This window comes from Microcaecilia unicolor, chromosome 2 (genome assembly GCF_901765095.1).
Source record: "Microcaecilia unicolor chromosome 2, aMicUni1.1, whole genome shotgun sequence".
NCBI lineage: Eukaryota > Metazoa > Chordata > Amphibia > Gymnophiona > Siphonopidae > Microcaecilia > Microcaecilia unicolor.
In genome coordinates this window covers 61,904,653-61,922,256 of record NC_044032.1, presented here as the reverse complement: position 1 = coordinate 61,922,256, position 17,604 = coordinate 61,904,653, and the positions used below count along the sequence as shown (strand labels likewise).

The 17,604-nt window shown below is 42.5% G+C and overlaps 1 protein-coding gene across 5 annotated transcripts in view; it reads left to right on the top strand.

Annotated features, from left to right (window-relative positions):
* Positions 1 to 17,604, top strand: part of ATP8B1 (ATPase phospholipid transporting 8B1) — a 225,912-nt gene that overhangs the window by 107,997 nt on the left and 100,311 nt on the right. For 4 of the 5 annotated variants that reach the window (XM_030192987.1, XM_030192984.1, XM_030192986.1 and 1 more), the window contains 3 exons: positions 4,034 to 4,234; positions 6,575 to 6,672; positions 13,747 to 13,860. In XM_030192987.1, the coding sequence (XP_030048847.1) occupies positions 4,063 to 4,234; positions 6,575 to 6,672; positions 13,747 to 13,860 (384 nt within the window). In that variant the 5' untranslated portion in view covers positions 4,034 to 4,062. Of the gene's footprint in view, positions 1 to 4,033; positions 4,235 to 6,572; positions 6,673 to 13,746; positions 13,861 to 17,604 lie in introns of those variants that run through there. The other variant, XM_030192988.1, reaches the window with a different exon arrangement.

The following is a 17,604-nucleotide window of genomic DNA, read 5'->3' as shown; positions in this document are numbered from 1 at the left end:
GAAAGATGGGCGCCCTTCTCTTTCAGAAATGCCCCTGCATATGTGGTTGAAGGTGCAAGAGTTCTTTAAACAGTTTTTGGCGTTTTTGAGGCGAGTTCAAGCCCTTGATATAAGACAAAAACTTTAGGTCGCCAACCATGCACTTGGTGAGACAAGCAAAACAGCTAAGTGCAAAGCTGTCAGCCCAATACTTCCTGACAAGGATAGGTAAAATAAAACCCCTCCAACTCAAATAAAACCTCCCTCCCAACCCCGCCCCAACACCCCCACCCACCGTATACCACCAGGCAGGAGTAAACTAGTACTTCTGTCTAGTAGCATTGGAGGAAGAACCCCGCCATAACCAGACCACCACCCGAACTGCCCCACCCCGCCCAGAACTGTCCACTCAAGAAAAAGAGCAGGTAGAAGGGGAAAAAAAAGAGAAAAAAATTCACCTACACTCCCATCTCCCCCCCCCCCCCTCCACATCTAGGCAAACGTCCCCCTATTCATATCCCCAACCCATTATCTAGCCATCAGCCATACACAACAGGTACACAGTATATATGTATCAGGGTAATGATCACAGACCCTAAGTGAAAGCATACAACTAGTCCAAACAAATAATTCAGGTAGCTGCCTCGGCATTCTTAGTCTTGCTGGTAACTCGCTTCCATTTTTGAAGCTTGGCCCTTGCAGTGGTAATCAGGTCAACCGGTGGAACTTCATTGGTCGTCAATCCAGCGCCATGCAAAATCTTCCAGACATCAGAGAGGAGACGAATCCGATGTAACTTGCCCCCTACTGTAAAACAGAGAGCGAAGGGGAAAGCCCAGCAATATGGGATCTTATTCTTGACCAGGACGTCCAGCGCAAGTTTCCATGCACGCCTCTGAGTCAGGGTAAATTTAGATAAGTCTTGATACACCATAACTTTGGCCTTGTATTCCACAAAAGGTACCTGGCGAGCCCGCTGCAACACTTGCTTATTAACCAGAAAGGAGGCAAAGCAAATAACAATATCACGGGGACGGTTATCCGCTGGTTTTCCCAGGGCCCTGTGTGCCCTTTTGATCGCCATGTCCTCCGCCCTTAGCAGTTTTCCACAAGCCAATCTTACAATAGTGCCTACATCCTCTTTGTCTCCTGATTCAGATCTTCATAATAAGCCAGGAGTTTTGTTAAGCAAGCATCTGCACCGTTCAGCTGCTCGTCATGGTCGTTCACACGAGCCTCCAGGCGGCCTCCCAGCTCCCGCAAGTCTACACTTAGAACGTCCATACACTCCAGTATTTCCTCCTTAGATGATTTTATCTCGTCTCGGATTTCAGTAAAACACTTTGTTAAATCTTTAGATAAACCCCGAGTAGATGGCACTGTGCAAGCATCCGTTAAGGACATGGCCGAATTAGAGTGCGAGAGGCGCACAGACGAAACATGGCGTCGCGGGGCCTTACCGGTTTGCCTGGCAGGCTGATGCTCATTTTCTTTCCGAGCCACCGACATGGCCACCTATCGACAGGCTAAATCCGCTCTCTAGACCGGTGGTGTGCACCAAAGGGGAGATATCACAAAATCAGGGCGGATGATCGATGTAGCTTATTAGCAGTGAGGACGCTCTGGAGCTATGAGTTCAGGCGGCCATCTAGGTCCGTGACTGGAGTAACAAAGTTTGTAAAGATTTGCTTAGCTTTTAAAGCACTCCATCAAATGATTTCTACCACTTTTGCTTCATTTTCAATTCAATCAACTTGTTAGAACCCTTCGTTCTTCTAATTGGGACCTACTTGAGGTCCCTTCTTTTCATCTCTTCAGACTCGAAGTCAACAGGAGATCTAGATTTAGAGCTATGGCTCCTAAACTTTGGAATGAACTTCTAGTATCCTTTCAAGCATTACCTCCTTTTTTTTTTTTTTTTTTTGTTCAGTTCAAGAAAGAACTCAAAACATGGTTGTTTCAAGAGGCTTATGATAATGCAATTCATTTATCATTGTAGCTGTTGTGATTAGTACATTATTTTAAAATTTTTGTGTTTTTTTTTAATGTGTTTTTTGTATGTGATGTTACTCTTAATTATGTGTGTTTCCTTTGTAGCCGACACAGAACTGTGGATGGAGCAGGATTCTAGCCCTAGAGGACATTTTTTTTTTTGGGGGGGGGGGGAATTGGACCCTCCTTAAATAGACCCATTTGCCAGCAGTGACAATGTCTACTACCCTTCAGTTCCCCCATCTCCAGGTCACCTGACAAGGGATCACTAACCATAAACTGAACTTAGCCCTTCCTTTATGTATATCCACCCATTCTCCTAATCGGAATAAACCTGCACAAATTTTCAAGATGGCCCAACACAGTTGTGTACTGGTCTTGACAGGACTGGTTTCCTCTTTCCCAAAGATATTCATTTCTTCCTCAATGCTGGCTTCAAACATTTTTTCTTGATGATAATGCAGAACAGTGTCCCTTCTGCATACCATCTTCAAGTCTTTGGCTTTGCCAGTGTGGAAATTGAATAGTATTTTTTAATGTCCTTTGGTCTAATATCTCCCATTCAGGAATTTGGTGGCAGCAAAAAAAAATCCTTCTATTAGACGTATATATGCCTTTAAATTTTATGGTGTTTTCACCAATGGTCAATATCCATTTTGGTGTCCACAGATACCATACTTCAATCCTTTATTGCCTAGGGTTGTAACTGTCCTCAGGAGTATATATCTTAATGCATTTGGCTTATGCTCCTATAGATAAAGGGCCCAACTTCCCAGCATCAAATTATTTCTAGATTCTTGAAGGGGCTTCTTACTGTCAGTACAGAAGCAGCCTGTGACATGGGACCTCATGGTTGTTCTTTTCTCTAATAAAACTGCCTTTCATTAACTTCATGGAATCTTCATCTCTCAAGTAGTTAACCTGGAAAGTACTTTTATTCTAGCCAAAGTAACTAGTACTAGAAAATTGGTGAACTTTAAGCCTTATTCATATGTGAACCTTACACTTTGTTTCATCATAATAGTCATACTATTTATTTATTTAGATTTTGCTCACAACTTTTTCAGTAGTAGCTCAAGGTGAGTTACATTCAGGTACACTGGATATTTCTCTGTCCCAGGCGGGCTCATAATCTAATCTGCTATGTCTTTCTCTGAGGACAGCAGGCATATATTCTCACTTTATGGGTTACATCGTTCATGGAGCCCGGTGTGGACACTGCCATAGTACACTGTCACTTTAAGAACTTTGAGGCAGGTGCCTTCCCACTTGATGCTTGAGTGTAGGACCAACAGTCTAGCATTTTCTGTGGAGCAGAGAGGTTTACTTTCTAATCTCTTTCCTCAATATGTCAAACTTTACCTGTTCAGTGCCTTCCCTTTTTTTGGGATATTTTTCCTCAATTTATTAATTTTTCACATTATTTTTCATTTTTTCTTTTTTCGGCCTCTAAGCCTTTTTGCCCAGGAAGCTTCAGCCTTTTCAGGTATGCAAGTACTTGAGCTCCCTGGGCTATTGAGCCTTTTGACCTTGCATCATCTGTTTTTCACTTCATGTCAATGAGGATGCTGAGTGGCTTTAAGAAATGTACTCTATTCAATAGGGCCATTTCAGCCACAAACCCCTATTGATGTGTTCAGTGCTTTGAGTCTGGAGCACCAAGAGTGTGGCCTCTGCCTGCGCATGCAAGCGAGGACAATTTAAAGCCCTCAGAGTTTTGGTTCTTCATAGAGCATGGTAAGAGATTTGGCACTTGACGCAGAATCTGCCTTGACATCAGGTGCACTTATGGAACATCGAGAGGTTTTGACATCGGACATTTTAGATTTCAGTCCCTAGTTCTAATTCACATAGAACAGGCTGGCAGATGAGTATCATAATCATTTAATTTGCTCTAACAGTCTCTGTAACCTTGGTGTGTTGTGATAAAAGATGGATTTCCAAGGCTGTGTTACTGTTTTCCTTTGTATTGAAAGGATGTTGTATTTTGAACACACATATATACACACAGTTTTGCTATATGTTTTATGGGGGGTTTTTTCCCCCTCCTTTACTTTTGTAGAAAGTCTCCATATAGGAAGCAAAGCAGACATGGACACCGATTTGGATACAACACTAGAGGAAGACTCCCAGTATCCCAATGATGAAGAAATGCCCTACAGTGATGATGAAATGGATGATGACTTGGAGAGTCCATCTGTTGAACCAGAGCAAAACAGAATTAACAGCGAGGCAGAGCACAGTCAAGAAGTTACCAAAAAAGGTAATTTGTTTGCATAATTTGAAAATCTGCACAAGATTCATTTTATTACAGCTGCAAAGCCTAAGTGTGCTTTCTTTCCTTTAATATTTTGTTTATTCTCGGCAAATAAAAAGTCCACAGATGAATGATTTGGTTTGTTGAATCTGTTCCTGAGCTTGTGCATGGGATACATTGTGTGGGGCAGGGCACCATCATTTTGAAGATGGTGCCAGAGGCAGGAGCAAGTGGGCATTGCTCCTTCCTTATATTTAAGGTACTGGGGATTGCAGGGAAGTCGGTCACATTGTGTGTGGGGAGGGGGTATTGCTAGAGGATAGGTCATATGCTTTCAGGGGTTGGAACAGAGGGGGGGTTGATCATGTCTCGTGGGGGGGGGGGGGGGGTCAGGGACCAGTGCAGAAAGCAATCCGGGCAGGTTGGAGGGGGAAGAGCGTGGGTGCTGCTAGACACACCTGCTCCACTCGACTAACCCTTCTATGCTGTCCTAGACTTGATGTTAAGTTTTTCGCACCCAAGGTTTGTCAAACTTTTTTTGCATGGCTGTGTAATTAATGACCGCATTACCATTCATTTAACACCCATACTGTAACCATTTCTGCTAGTAAAAACCACAGTTATGCTTTCTGCATGGGCTCTCTTTTTTAGTAGATAATTCAGATCTGCATTTATTACTAAGTACTGCAGTGTGCTGTGGCCATTATTATGCCTTACCCTTTAACAATTGTGTGAGGATTTCTGGAATAGACTTTTCCACTGGAATAAATCAAGAATTGAATGGAATAAGATTTTTCATGAGAGAGGGAAATACAGTGTTAATATTTTTTCTGCTTTGAACAGAAGTAAATATGTTTGGGGTACAGATCTAAGGGAGGTGAGGAGTAAAGGTATGAGAAAGGTGGGGACAAATCAAACTCTGGTATAAAGTATCACATACCATATAAAATGAGTTTATCTTGTTGAGCAGACTGGATGGACCATTCAGATCTTTATCTGCCGTCATTTACTATGTTATTATGTTATGTTACTATCTAGCTTATTTTTGAAAGGGAAGGACGCCCATCTTCCGACACACATTGGGAGTTGGGCATCCTTCTCCCGACGTCGCCCAATTCAGCATTATTGAAAGTCGATTTTTTTTTTTGCGTCCTCAACTTCTTTCCATCATGGGGACGACCAAGTTCACGGGGGCGTGTCGGCAGTGTACCGAAGGCGGGACAGGGGCGTAGTTAAGAGATGGGCGTCCTCGGCTGATAATGGAAAAAAGAAGGGCGTCCCTCATGAGTATTTGGTCGACTTTACGTGGTTCCTTTTTTTTCATGACCAAGCCTCGAAAAGGTGCCCGAACTGACCAGATGACCACCGGAGGGAATCTGGGATGACCTCCCCTTACTCCCCTAGTGGTCACCAACCCCCTCCCACCCTAAAAAAAAAATTAAAAAATATTTTTTTCCAGCCTCTATGCCAGCCTCAAATGTCATACCTAGTTCCATCACAGCAGTATGCAGGTCCCTGGAGCAGTTTTTAGTGGATGCAGTGCACTTCAGGCAGGCGGACCCAGGCCCATCCCTCCCCCCCACCTGTTACACTTGTGGTGGTAAATGTGAGCCCTCCAAAACCCACTGTACCCACATGTAGGTGCCCCCCTTCATCCCTAAGGGCTATGGTAGTGGTGTACAGTTGTGGGTAGTGGGTTTTTGGGGGGCTCAGCACCCAAGGTAAGGGAGCTATGCACCCGGGAGCATTTTATGAAGTCCACTGCAGTGCCCCCTAGGGTGCCCAGTTGGTGTCCTGTCATGTGAGGAGTACCAGTGCACTACGAATGCTGGCTCCTCCCACGACCAGCTTGCATTTGGTCGTTTTTGAGTTGGGTGTCCTCGGTTTCCATTATGGCCGAAAACCGGGAACGACCGTCTCTAAGGTCGACCTAAATGTTGAGATTTGGGCGTCCCTGACCATATTATCGAAACGAAAGATGGACGTTCATCTTGTTTCGATAATACAGGTTTCCCCGCCCCTTCGCCGGAACGTCCTTAGAGATGGTTGTCCTTTTTTGATTATGCCCCTCCACATGTATCTGAATGAGTAAGTGACCTGGTGGGGGTGAAAACAGGAGTCTAGTAATAGAGGGCTTAGGCAGAATTCATCATTCACCTTCACCTCCTGCACAATCTAAATATGTTTCTACAAATTCTTGTTAATGGCAAAACAGCTCAGACAGCAGTTGAATTTCTGATTTTGCTAGTAAACCTGAACTAACATTTTAAAAACTTTTTGTAGTTTCTGTTGTTCGAAATATATATATTTTTCTGCTTATATCACTTGATATTTGCTCAATTTCAGAATGTTCCTGGCAAGTGAAGGCAAATGACCGCTGCTTCTATGACCAGCCCCAGTTTATGAAAAGGAAATTTCTTTGTTTGAAAAAGAGTAAATATTCTGTAAGTTGACTTATTTTCCTGTATTGTAAAATTAAAATAATATAGATAATTGTTAGGCATTTCCGTGCGCTCTGAGAAGTTGTCAGGAGAGATGTATTTTGTTGGACTCAGTTTAGTAACCTTTAAACTTTTTGAATTCAAGAATTGTTGTCTCTGTAGGTGGGAAGAGCACTTTATTAAATCAGTGTAAATTTGGAACAAAGTAAGAGATGATTTTGATCAGTTTTTAACATCGCCCCCTGCCCCTAAGAATTTTGAATTTTTTCTTCTTGTGTAGTAATGTAGTAGATGTTGAGACTGAGATGCTCAATTGTTGTTGTTAACATTTGTACCCCGCGCTTTCCCACTCATGGCAGGCTCAATGCGGCTTACATGGGGCAATGGAGGGTTAAGTGACTTGCCCAGAGTCACAAGGAGCTGCCTGTGCCTGAAGTGGGAATCAAACTCAGTTCCTCAGTTCCCCAGGACCAAAGTCCACCACCCTAACCACTAGGCCACTCCTCCACTCCCCCCTGCCAAAAAGTCATATATTTTCACTACAATTTAGAGCTGAAGCCATCAGTGCTTGGTTTCCATCCTCTTGCATTTTGGAATTGTCTGTATATGCTACTCCTATTCACATAACCCTCCCCCCTCAATATTCAAAGCTATTTAACCGGCCAGACACAGCCACTGACCGGTTAAATAGCATATCTGTGCCTAACCACTAATATGTAGCTGGAAAACGCAGTTATCTCTGCTAAATATTGCCAGCTAGCGCTTAGAACATAACTGGCTATATCATGTGACTGATGTTTAGCGCCTAATCGGATACATTTTGTGGTCAAATAGGACAGCTATTTATGCACTCTTGTCTTTTAACAGCTAAAAAGTTAACCGGTTAGCCCTGAATATTGGCATAACCACTTTTTAGCGGTTAAAAAAAAATCCTAGATATTCAATGCTGGTTTCTGAAAATGGCCCAGCATTGAATAGCCAGGCTTAATGCTGGCATCGGACAGCAAAAGCGCTGCCCGCCACCTGTTGAATATCGGGCCCATAGTAACTTAGTAGGTGACAGAAGATAAAAGACCAGTGTAGCCCAGGTTATTCTCCTGCTGTTTTTTTTTTTTTTTTAGTGTGAAAGTCACTTAAGTTTTGCTTTGAGTGGATGTACAGATCCTCTGTGTTTTATCCACATGTCTTTTTGAACTCTTGTCAACATTTTTGTCTCCACCAAGAGAGCATTCCAGGCATCCATCTCCCCCCCCCCCCCCCCTTTCCATTTGCTTTTAAATTTTCCCCCTTTCTTTAGTTCTATAGGTTCCATTTTGGAAAAAACAATGTTGTTCATTGATATCTTTCAAGTATTTAAACATCTGTATATTATCTTCCCTGCCCCACCTTTCTTCTAGGTTATTCATATTCAGGTCTTCAAGGCTGTTCTTGTACGCCTTCTGTTGCCGACTCCCACACTATTTTGATCACTTTTCTGAGGACTGGGAAGTCTTATCCTTAGCAAGATATGGCCTTCAACAGTGAACATTGTAGAAACCAAGTGAGGCCTTACTAATGACCTATATAGGGAAATTCATTCCTCCTCGTAGGCTATATTGCTTCTCTGTGCAGCCTAGCACTTTTCTTGCCTTTGGCCACTGCATTTTTATTTTGTTTTGCCACCTTGGGGTCCTCTGATGCTATCCACCCCAAGGTCTCCCTGGTCTGTGCAGATCAGCTTCTTGGCCCCTAATGTGCTCCTCTCCTGTGAGGTTTTTTTTTTTACTTTTTTTACATCCCAAGTGCATTACTTTGTACTTCTTTGCATTAAAGCTTAGCTGCCAAGCATTAAACCATTCTTCTTTGTCAACTACCAGACCAGTCCATCCTAATGGGTTATGTCCATCCATCAGCGGAAGGAGGCAGAGAAAATAGTTCCAAGTAATTCGTCCATTAAGGGTATCATGCAGCCTGGAATGCTCAGTGTTTTCTCTCTCCTAGCAGATGGTGGACAGATTTGTGCAGCTCCTGTCTGGTGCTTGACTGGCGGCTCTTGACCTGGTTTGTCCAACTCTCAGTAGAGCAGGGGGGGTTATGCCCAGTGATTGTGCCTTTCCTGAAGGGAATGGATGATATCCGGTGGATCCGGGTCCCTCATCCCTTGGCTGGGGTGAAATCCGGTGGTGCCGGCTCCTTTCCCTCCTCCAGCTCCTCTCCTGTCTGGTGTACCAGTATATGGGGATGTCTGAGGCTAGCTTTTGGCCCTGCAACTGGTTTCCTCATGGGATGGGCTATTCAAACAGCAAGTATTCAACTATTAATAAATTTCTCTGGCTGTGGCAATTTCTTTCTTGGTTGTTTGTCTGCCATGGCTCTCGCTCTGGTTGGCGGGTCTGTGTTTCCGTCGGTGGATCTCACCTCCCACTCGCGCAGTGCATATGGCCGTAGCGGCAACTCAGTCCTTGCTGCTGTTACTGGACTCTGGGGGTGGCAGTCCGCTGGCTTCTTAACGGTCGGTCCCTTTCCTCCGGGGCTGAGTTGCACATGGTGTTTGGCAAGCACGCATGCATCCAGTTTGCAGTGGGATTTGGAGAATTTGTTAATCATTTGGGCGACAATGTCTTCCGTTAATAAATGGAAATTTGTCCATATTCTATCTGCTGGATATTCATTGGCTGTCTGATCTAAATAGTCGATGAATTTTACGTAGTTGGAGGAATTAGTTGGCAAGGTGGATCTTAGTTTGATGATTTTCTCATTAAAGTAAGTGGCTAGATCGTCTGCTGATGGGGTATCCATGTTAGATAAGGTGACTAGTGTAACGTCTAAAAGGTTATGTACAAATTGAAATAATTTATGTAGGTCCTTATTGTTTTGCCCTATTTTGGAGTTGTAATATGACTTTTTATATTGTCTGATAGAATATTTATATTTTCTTAACATTAGTCTCCATGCAGTGAAAGTTTGATCATCTTTCTTTTTATTCCATGCACATTCAAGTCTTCTTGTTTGGGTTTTTAATTTTTTCAGGTCATTGTTAAACCAAGGAAGCGATTTGTTTCTTCGTGATGATCTTGTTTGTATTGTTGCTATTGAATCAAGTATATTCTTGCATCTCATGTCCCAGTTAAGTCCCAGAAATAGTGGATTTTCCCCAAGTCCAATTTAATAATGGTCTATGGACTTTTCCTTTAGGAAGCCGTCCAACCTTTTAAAAACGTGTAAATAATTCATTATCCTTTTCTTCAGAATTCTCCATTATTTATTGGGATTTATTAACTGCCTTTATGAGCAGATTCACAAAAGGCAGTGTACAACAAGTCTAGTTTAACATAAAACTTAAAACTTTGTTAACAATAGTAAATTGACCACATCTAAACATAAATACAATAAATGAGATAAACTTAGAAATATGATGTCAGTACAATACAAACAATACCATAAAAGCATAGAAGAATGTTCAAACAGATATAATACAAACAATACCATAAAAGCATAGAAGAATGTTCAAACAACAGATATAATACAATGTCGGCATAATACCAATGAAACACCTAGGGCCTCTTTTACCAAACCACGCTAGCAATTCCCAGCACGGCAATGCTGATAAAGCCCGTTCACTTTGAATGGGCTTCGTCAGCATTGCTGCACAGGAATTACTCGCATGATTTGGTAAAAGGCCCTTAATAAGCAAAGCAATAGAACATTCAAATAGCATAAATATGATGCTAATGCTTTTCTATGTAGCTGAGAGGCCAAGTGCAGCTATATAGATGGGGACAAGATGGATAGTACAGAGACAATTGTGATTTAAAAAAATGCGTGGCTAAACTCAAGGCACCATCTTTGTATAGTTACAGAAGATATAAGGAACTAGCCTAAGTGAGTATATCAACCACCACATGTATTAAAGGCTTGTGAGAAGATCCAGGCTTTCACCTGCTTTCTGAAGTAGAGGTAGACGTAGCCCCTCTGGGATAAATTCAAGTGTGGGGGCTACTCTGGAGAAGGCTTACTGGCAGGTATCACATCATACCATCGACAAGAGCCTACTGGAGCCATGCAGGATGCACTGCTCAACATAACTCCTCAGTGCCAAGGCTACTGGAGCAATGCAAGATGCTCTGCTCAATAATATGATGATTCCTCAAAGCCGATACCGGCTCGATGCCGATACCAACTTCGAACAAACATCGAAGACCCTCTGATTTTTCAGCTTTTGAAGTGCCAGTACCTGTCATAGTACTGATGAAACAGCAATGCTCTGTTACCCACCTCTTCCCTCTAGAAACCAAAGAAGGCGGTGATACCTGATCATAGTTTTACACTGGATTTGTTTCTATTTGTTTGGGTCCGTGTAATCTAAATAGGGGAGCCAAGTTTCTCTAAACTTCTCCTTCCTATATTTAAGAATAGCAATTAATTTATCATATTGCATTAGCTCTTCCACCTTCCCTCGCCATTCCTCGGGACTGGTCCCTTTACCTTCTTCCAAGCTCTAGCAACTTATAACCCTTGCTGCCAGGAGCATGGTTTCTTCACTGTCTGTATAGGATAACTGCAGTAAAAAGATCTCAAGTTGTAGGGCTATATCCCAGTGCTCGGTTTCAGCTGTGCAGCAGGCTATGGATCCCTAGTACTTTTGCACTAAGCCCACACTCCTACCAGATTTGAGAAAAGGTATTTGCAATGTTTGACAAGAAAATGAGCTGCTGATATTAAGCATTTAATTCATGTTAAACAGCTTAAGGTCAAGAGCTAGTTAATCTCTTTTCTATTTCAGACCCATGACATACGAATCAAAAGCTACACTTTAGTTTTGACATTTTCATATATTAAACACAGTGGTTCTTTTTTTCCCCCTTTTAACTTGAATGTTTAAACATATACTTATCAAAATAAATGCATCTCTGCAGAATAAATAATAGTAAAATATTTGACGTTTGTTTGTTTTGCAGTCTCAGAATTTTATGAATACGCCCAACTAGAATTCAGGAGACAATGAATTTACATGCCATGCCAATAGGTGATAAGATTTTATGTTATGTCTAGATCTCAGGACAAACATTTGCGCCAATTCTATAAAGGGATACTTACAACTGTAGGTGCACCAACAGTGTGAGAAGCACCTAATCCAGTGGTTCCCAAACCTGGTTCTTGAAGCACTCCAGCCAGTCAGATTTCCAGGATATCCACAATGATTTGCATGCAGTGGAGGCAGTGCATGCAAATATCTGTCATAAATATTCATTGTGTGACTGGCTGGGGTGCCTCTAGGACCAGGTTTGGGAATCACTGACCCAATCTATAGCGGCATCTGGGCACCTAGATTCCAGTATAGAATGCTAGCGTAAACTTGCATCAGTGCATCTAAATGTAGGCATTAGTTAAACAGGGAGTAGTTTTCACTAATGCCTACATGTAGGTGTGCCCACTTAACCAGATCTGTGGCAGGCATAAATGGATATACCTAAGTGTGCAAGCAGTGTCCGTAACTTAGAATATTCTATAAGTTTGTTTGTTTATTGATTGATTGGGATTTAACTGCCTTTATGAAGAGATTCACCCAAGGCGGTGTACAGCAGGTACAGTTTAACTTTAAAACTTACAATTTTTGTTAACAGCATAAAAATAGTAGAATAAACATAAATACAATAAATGAGGTAAACTTTTAAACAATCAATTGAAACCTAGTAACAGAACTACTGCGAAACAGTATAAAAAATATACACATTTAACAGCACTAGAATTCAAATACCTGAGATATAATACAATGTTAGCAAAATACTAATGGTACACCTAATAAGCATGCATTAGAACATTCAACTAAGTTGTGCTTATAAGTAGGAGATGTGCACATGATCTGCCTCCTTAAGATTACACACTATGCCACGATACTTATTTTCGAAACAGAAGAGCGACCATCTTTCGGCACAAATCGGGAGATGGGCGTCCTTCTCCCAGGACCACCCAAATCGGCATAATCAAAAGCCGATTTTGGGCGTCCTCAACTGCTTTCCGTCGCGGGGACGACCAAAGTTCATGGAGGCGTGTCGGAAGCATAGCGAAGGCGGGACTGGGACGTGCTTAACACATGGGCGTCCTCGACGAACACTTGGCCAACTTCACTTGGTTCTGTGTTTTGTTTTTTTTAATGACCAAGCCACAAAAATGTGCCCTAAATGACCAGATGACCACCGGAGGGAATTGGGGATGACCTCCCCTTACTCCCCTAGTGGTCACTAACACCCTCCCACCCTAAAAAAAAATTTTTTAAATATTTTTTTCCAGCCTCAAATATCATACCCAGCTCCATGACAGCAGTATACAGGCCCCTGGAGCAGTTTTAGTGGGTACTGCAGTGCACTTCAGGCATACGGACCCAGGCCCATCCCCCCCTACCTGTTACACTTTGTGGTGGTAAATGTGAGCCCTCCAAAACCCACCACAAACCCACTGTACCCACATCTAGGAGCCCCCCCATTCTTCCCTAAGGGCTATGGTAGTGGTGTACAGTTGTGGAGAGTGGGTTTGGGGGGGGGGGGGTTGGGGGGCTCAGCACACAAGGTAAGGGAGCTATGCACCTGGGAGCTTTTTCTGAAGTCCACTGCAGTGCCCCCTAGGGTTCCCGGTTGGTGTCTTGGCATGTGAGGGGGACCAGTGCACTACGAATGCTTTCTCCTCCCACAACCAAATGGCTTGGATTTGGTCGTTTATGAGATGGGCGTCCTCGGTTTCCATTATAGAAGAAAATCGGGGATGACCATCTCTAAGGACGACCTAAATGTTGAGATTTGGGCGTCCCTGACCATATTATCAAAATGAAAGGTGGACGCCCATCTTGTTTCGATAATACGGTTTTCCCCGCCCCTTCGCCGGGACATCCTGATAGGACGTCCTCAGGAAAACTTGGATGCCCTGTTCGATTATGCCCCTCCATGTGTGCCCAAATAGAATAGCACTTACAGTGCTTGTGTGTGTGTAAGTGGCACTTTTTTGCTGTATTTATGCACAAGCCTCACATTACCACAGGCATGCAGTTATAGAATTGCATTTATTGCTTATTGAATGACTCTCTTCTGTGCCATCTTTCAACAGGGAAACGCAATAAAGACCTACAAGTACAATCCAATCACTTTCCTGCCAATGAATTTATGGGAACAGTTTAAAAGAGCAGCAAACACCTATTTCTTGATGCTGCTTATTTTACAGGTAAGATGTTCTTATTAAATAAAGATTTTCAGAATGGCAAAGATTTTAGACATTCCTGCAATTACAGTACACAGAAATGAATATTTTTCTCTCCTTTCACAAGTCTAATTGGACAGCAGTGGTCAAACTCTTCCGGTGCTTGGAGCTGTTGTAAAAGCTCTTAGCATATTCAACCCTCTTTATGCACAGAAATTGCCTCCATTTTCCTTAGCTCCTCAAATTTGTTTTTGGTTCCTCCTCTTCAAACAGATATGAAACCAGCGCTCCTCCAGAACATTTTTTTGAGTGTTTTCCTATTCTGCCAATGCTGTCTTCATCATTGTTCATCTATTTTCTTGTTCCTAAATTAGAATTAACTTTAATATGTATAGATTCTTCAACTTCAGATGTGTGGTGCAGGGTAAACCAGACCACTTCTCCCTCTCCTGCTTGAGCATATACCTCTGCATGCTCTTTGCCTCTGATAGACCAGTACTGGCTTTCCAGTTTCCCATTGTTTTTAATACTTTTCATATTGGACTAGAGGCTGACTTAAACCAGCGGTTCTGGTCCCAGCTGAAACTGAATCCACTGCCGAAATCCAGTTTGGTTTCGGCAAGAACCAAAACTGCAGCCCTGAGCCCGCGCCCCCCCCCCCCCCCCCAGCATGATAGGGCCTCCCTGGGCCTACCTTTTAAAGGCCCTGGTGGGGTCTACAGGGCAGGAGGATCCCAAATTGCTTCTGCCCTCTATCTGTTAAATTGGCAGCCGTGACTTTCTGCAGCAGCCTTGCGAGACTGCCATGGGATGTCATAGCCGGCATTTTGGAACTGGGAATGGCCTGAGCAGCAATGACTTATCACGGTAGAGGAGATGGGCAGGAGCAGTTCAGAATGTTCCTGCCCTGAAGACACCACTACACCACCAGGGCCTTTGCAAGGTAGACCCAGGGAGGGCCTACTGGGGGGGGGGGGGTAGCATGGATTGGAGGGCGGCCTGGGGTGGGGATGTGCTTTCTGTCGGGCTGGGAGAAGGCTGGCTTGTTGGAGAGTCTACAGTTTCCAGCTTCCGCTGAAGATGCTGGAAAACAGAAACCAAAATTCAGTTGGCCTCTGTCAGACCTCTAGTTAAAAGTCCCATTGGACATGAACCTTGTGATTTTGTTCACTATGAACCAACCATTTAGGTCTATTGAAGTCTGATTCTGTAGTTGTGCTTATGTTTGTAGGAATGATTGAAGTTGACCATGTAATTGTGCTGATGTTTGTAGGAATGATTGAAGGTGACCGTGTCCTAAGAAGTAGGACTTTTCTTACATAGAAAATGATGGCAGATAAAGGCCATACAGTCATTCACAAGATTGCAATGAAAGGATTAGTGATTCTAATAGGTGATTTCAACATGCCAGATATAGACCGTTGCAAGCTCATCTAGAAGTAAAGAGATCTTGGATTCTTTACAGGGAGAACTGTTCCAGCAGTTGACAATGGAAACTACATGATATGGGGCAATACTGGACCTGATGCACAAATGGGTGTTTCTGACGTTACAATGGGTGATCATTTGGCATCTAGTCTCGAGGGTATTGAAGGAACTTAGGGAAGTTCTGGCGGTTCTGCTGTTTGACCTTTTTTTTTTTTTTAATGCTTCTCTAGAGTCTGGAACTTTCTCGGAGGGCTGGAGAAGGGCAAATGTGGTCCCTCTCTGCAGAAGTAAGGAGGAGGTTGGGAATTAAAGGCCAGTTAGTCTTACCTTAGTGGTGAGTAAATTAATAGAAACTCAAGGAGACGCTACAGTTTAGGGGGTGAACTTCTGTGCATGAGAGAGGAGCAGGACTTGGGTGTGATCGTATATGATGATCTTAAGGTGGGGCAGTTTAAGGAAAGGGTACGAGTATTTGTTTTTTATGTTTTTTTTTTGTTTTTTTTTTGATGACGGGATAGCAAAGGTGAATCTCATCTAATCTGGTCCTTTCTAAACCACTAAATCCCCTACATTAGGTTAAGTCATAAAGATGCTTTTCTGGTCTTTCTGTTTGTTTAATACAACAGCAGTATGAGGAAAAAGTGTAAGGAGAAGACCAGGGAGTTCCCTCTAAGGCCCAGTCGATAATCTCTTACCATCGGTACACTATGCTGGAGCTCCTAACTGCTCGGGTTTGCTGCAGACAAGTTCTGCTGAAGCGCTAGAAGCGGCTTCTCGTGGAACATTCAATACTAGTCTGTGGTGATGCTACCTTAACTTCAGTGGTCTTGGCAGATCAGGATACTTCTAAAACAGTTATGGAAAATATGAAAAGTGCTCAAGTGAGACTGGATAAAATGGAGAATCAGGCTGCTGACTTGAAGAAGGCTCAATCACGTATTATAAAAGATAAAATTTTTACTGATAGACGTTTGGAGATTCTGGAAAACTCTCTTCAATATTTGAATTTGCATTTTCTAAGCTTTCCAAAGCACTCCTATATTGTCATCTGGAGAAGGTGTTAAAAATATATGGAAGAGATCTATATTGCATATCCCTAATAAAGCGTTACCTCCCTTTTGCAAAAGCTTATTTTATTTCTTCTAAAACTTTGCCTCAGAAGAGAAGGGACACTTCCGTTGGTGTGGCTAATTTAACTCAAGATAGTTTGGATATAACGGGATATTTGGAAAGTTCTGACTCTGAAGCAATAAGCCACACTACTGTCATTGCCACTTTTGTTTTTCCTCAAGATTGTGATCATATTTTGAGACTATAATTTTATAGGACAAAAGGTCTGGGTTTTTCCAGACCTTACTAAGTCAACGCAAGAGAGGAGGAAGAATTTTTTTGTTTGTTTGTTTTTAGACAATGGGTCCAGTCTCTAGGGGGCACTTTTCAACTTAGATTTCCATGTAAATTCGTGGTTGTTTTATCATCTATCAGATAATGGTTTTTTTTATCCAGACCAGCGTTTTTGGTAGACACTAAACAACTGGAAAGCTCTTAATTGTTTTGTAGATATATTTTCTCCTTTTGGAGGTTAATAATTGTTGTTTAAATGATAAGATGCTTGTTTTGACACATTCTCCCATCATTGCTGTTGTATGATTTGCTTTGCTTTAAAGTATTTAAAAAAAAAAAAAGAGCAAACATTGGCTTCCTCCATGTCTGGGGTCAGTAGCAAGCAATCTTGCTCCTCTTTGAGATTCTGCCAGGTACTTGTGACCTAGATTGGCCACTGTTAGAAACGAGATACTTGGCTAAATGAGCCATTAGTCTGACCCCAGTATGGCTAATCTTTTGTTCTTATGTTAGTTGTTATAGGCCTGAGCAGTAGTAGTACCATCTGGATGATTCCACTGGAGTGCTCTGAGGGGGTGTTTCCATTACAGTATGTGTTTTATAAGATACACAGGCTCATACATAGAGTGCACATACAGATTTATACCCCCTTTGGAGCAAGTGTAAACTTGTGCATTTGAATGTGCATGCTATTGGGGCTGACTCTGGTAGCCTATTTTATAAAGTGTTACAGGCGACACTTAGGCCGCCTCTGTTTAAAAGAAACAAAAAGGCAATATAAGTGAGAAGGCTAAAAAGTGTGTTGCCTTTGTAATATAGGCACCTATTTAGCCTTCTCACTTAGGCTGCGTCTTATTACCCTCACAATGGACAACTTGCTGTCCAAAGCTTATAAGTGACCTCATATTGAGCACAATGCAACATATCACACCACCTATTCTAGTTTCTTTCCCTCTCTATCCTGTCCTCAAATCCTCATGCATTTCAGTGTTACAT